Raw genomic sequence first — 1,625 nt, forward strand, 5'->3', positions numbered from 1 at the left:
CCATTTATTACAACCCAAACCAAATAAATTATTCCCACACCTAAGTGACATTGAATAGCATTCTAAACCAAATAAATTTTATGGCAAGGAAAGATGAAAAAAAGATAAAAATGTGAAAGGAACAGCTTTCATTAGATCAGGCACAGGAAAATCAAGAAAAAGCAGTCACTACATACTAGGAAAGAAGAAGCATAAGTCCATGGAGTTTAAATTTTTGTCTTGGATCTTCAGCATGATTATTAGCTGGAATAAGGAAGTTACAGGCCTCCCCAGGCAGAGCAAGATGGGTGGCAAGTACTAACACTTGTGTCAGAGGCTGGCATCCACTGGAGAGAGGATGCAGAGGTCTGAGGCCGCTAGACACAATGCCAAAAGAATTATCCCAAAGGAGAGGAAGGGTAGGGTGAACAAGAAAATGATACGAGATGAGGGCAGATGTGGAGTAATTGGAGACATGAAGCAAATATAGAGAATCTCTTTTGGGAAGTAGAGGAGGGCAAATCAAGTGTTTGGACAATTCTCTGAGAGCAAAAGAGAGTTATTGATATTTTTGAGTAAGAGTCATATGATGAAATTAATTTTAGGAATATTAACTCTAAACACAGTATTCAAGCTAAAGAGAAGACACTAGAGATAGGAGTCAAGATGGCAGTAAGAAATGTATGTATTCACCAAAGGGGAACACAACCCAACTTGAGTGAAGATGGCGATAATAGAAAGGATAAATGTATGAAAAGACAATTTCAGTGGATCAAGGGAGAAAAGCATTACAGTGGGTAATGCTGTGGGGATGAGGACCACCAGGCAAATAACCCAAGGAGCGGCATCCATAAGTGAGGAGTCTCAGGGGTTGGCAGCTGCTAGACATATAGCTCAGAGGTCTATAGCATACTGGGAAGCAGGATCCAGAGATGCAAGTAGAAGCAGGAAGAAAACTGGTGCCTTGGCAGGGTCTGGGAGCATAGCAACCAGAGGAAGGGAAGCTGGAAGTTTCACAGTTGCTGGGCTCACAGCTGGCCGGCTGGCAGCTGGTAGGTTCACTGTAGATCTCTTGGCCTTTGTTCAGGAGCCAGGTATGGTCTTGACAGCTGCTGGGCAAGCAGAGAACATCCCCACCGCTCACATTCGTAGAGCAGAGGGGAATGGAGGAGGGAGGAGGAACATGACAGGCATTTCTGAGGGATCCCAAGCTGTAGTTTCCAGAGCAGTAGTTGTGATGAGGCACAGTGAGATTTCAAGAGCAGGCAGCGGTTGATTTGAAGGAAGTGAGGTTTCAAGTTTCTCATTCGGCTTGCTCCCTGAAATACCTGCAGAAGGTGGTGATTCTGTACATACTCTCTTCCTCCTTGTTGCCTGAGATGGCATCAGAACTCTATTATAGCCCAAGAAGTGGTGCCACCACCTCCCATAACACTGGGTGCTCCTTGCAATGCCTTCCATTGATTAAGTATATCTATAAAGCAGTGTGATGGAATTTTAATAGTACCTCTGCTTCTTAAATTATCCAACCTAAACAGGTATTTTAAAGGTCATTTACTTATTCTAATTATAACCACCACTACAAAAACATTCTTAGAATGCCTCTCTTGAAATTGACTTGAATAGTAGTAACTAACTTCTTTAAA

The 1,625-nt window shown here is 42.7% G+C and overlaps 1 protein-coding gene across 1 annotated transcript; it reads right to left on the reverse strand.

The window, feature by feature from the left end:
- Positions 1 to 257: 257 nt before the first annotated feature.
- Positions 258 to 1,210, reverse strand: KRTAP26-1 (keratin associated protein 26-1; the record flags this gene model as incomplete). The annotated part of the gene is given in 3 exon segments (XM_079705283.1): positions 258 to 301; positions 304 to 474; positions 772 to 1,210. Coding segments are annotated over 3 exon segments (654 nt in total), but the record flags the coding sequence as incomplete, so codon positions are not given.
- Positions 1,211 to 1,625: the final 415 nt, after the last annotated feature.

The sequence above is a fragment of the Hyperoodon ampullatus genome, assembly GCF_949752795.1.
Source record: "Hyperoodon ampullatus genome assembly, chromosome: 5".
Lineage (NCBI taxonomy): Eukaryota > Metazoa > Chordata > Mammalia > Artiodactyla > Ziphiidae > Hyperoodon > Hyperoodon ampullatus.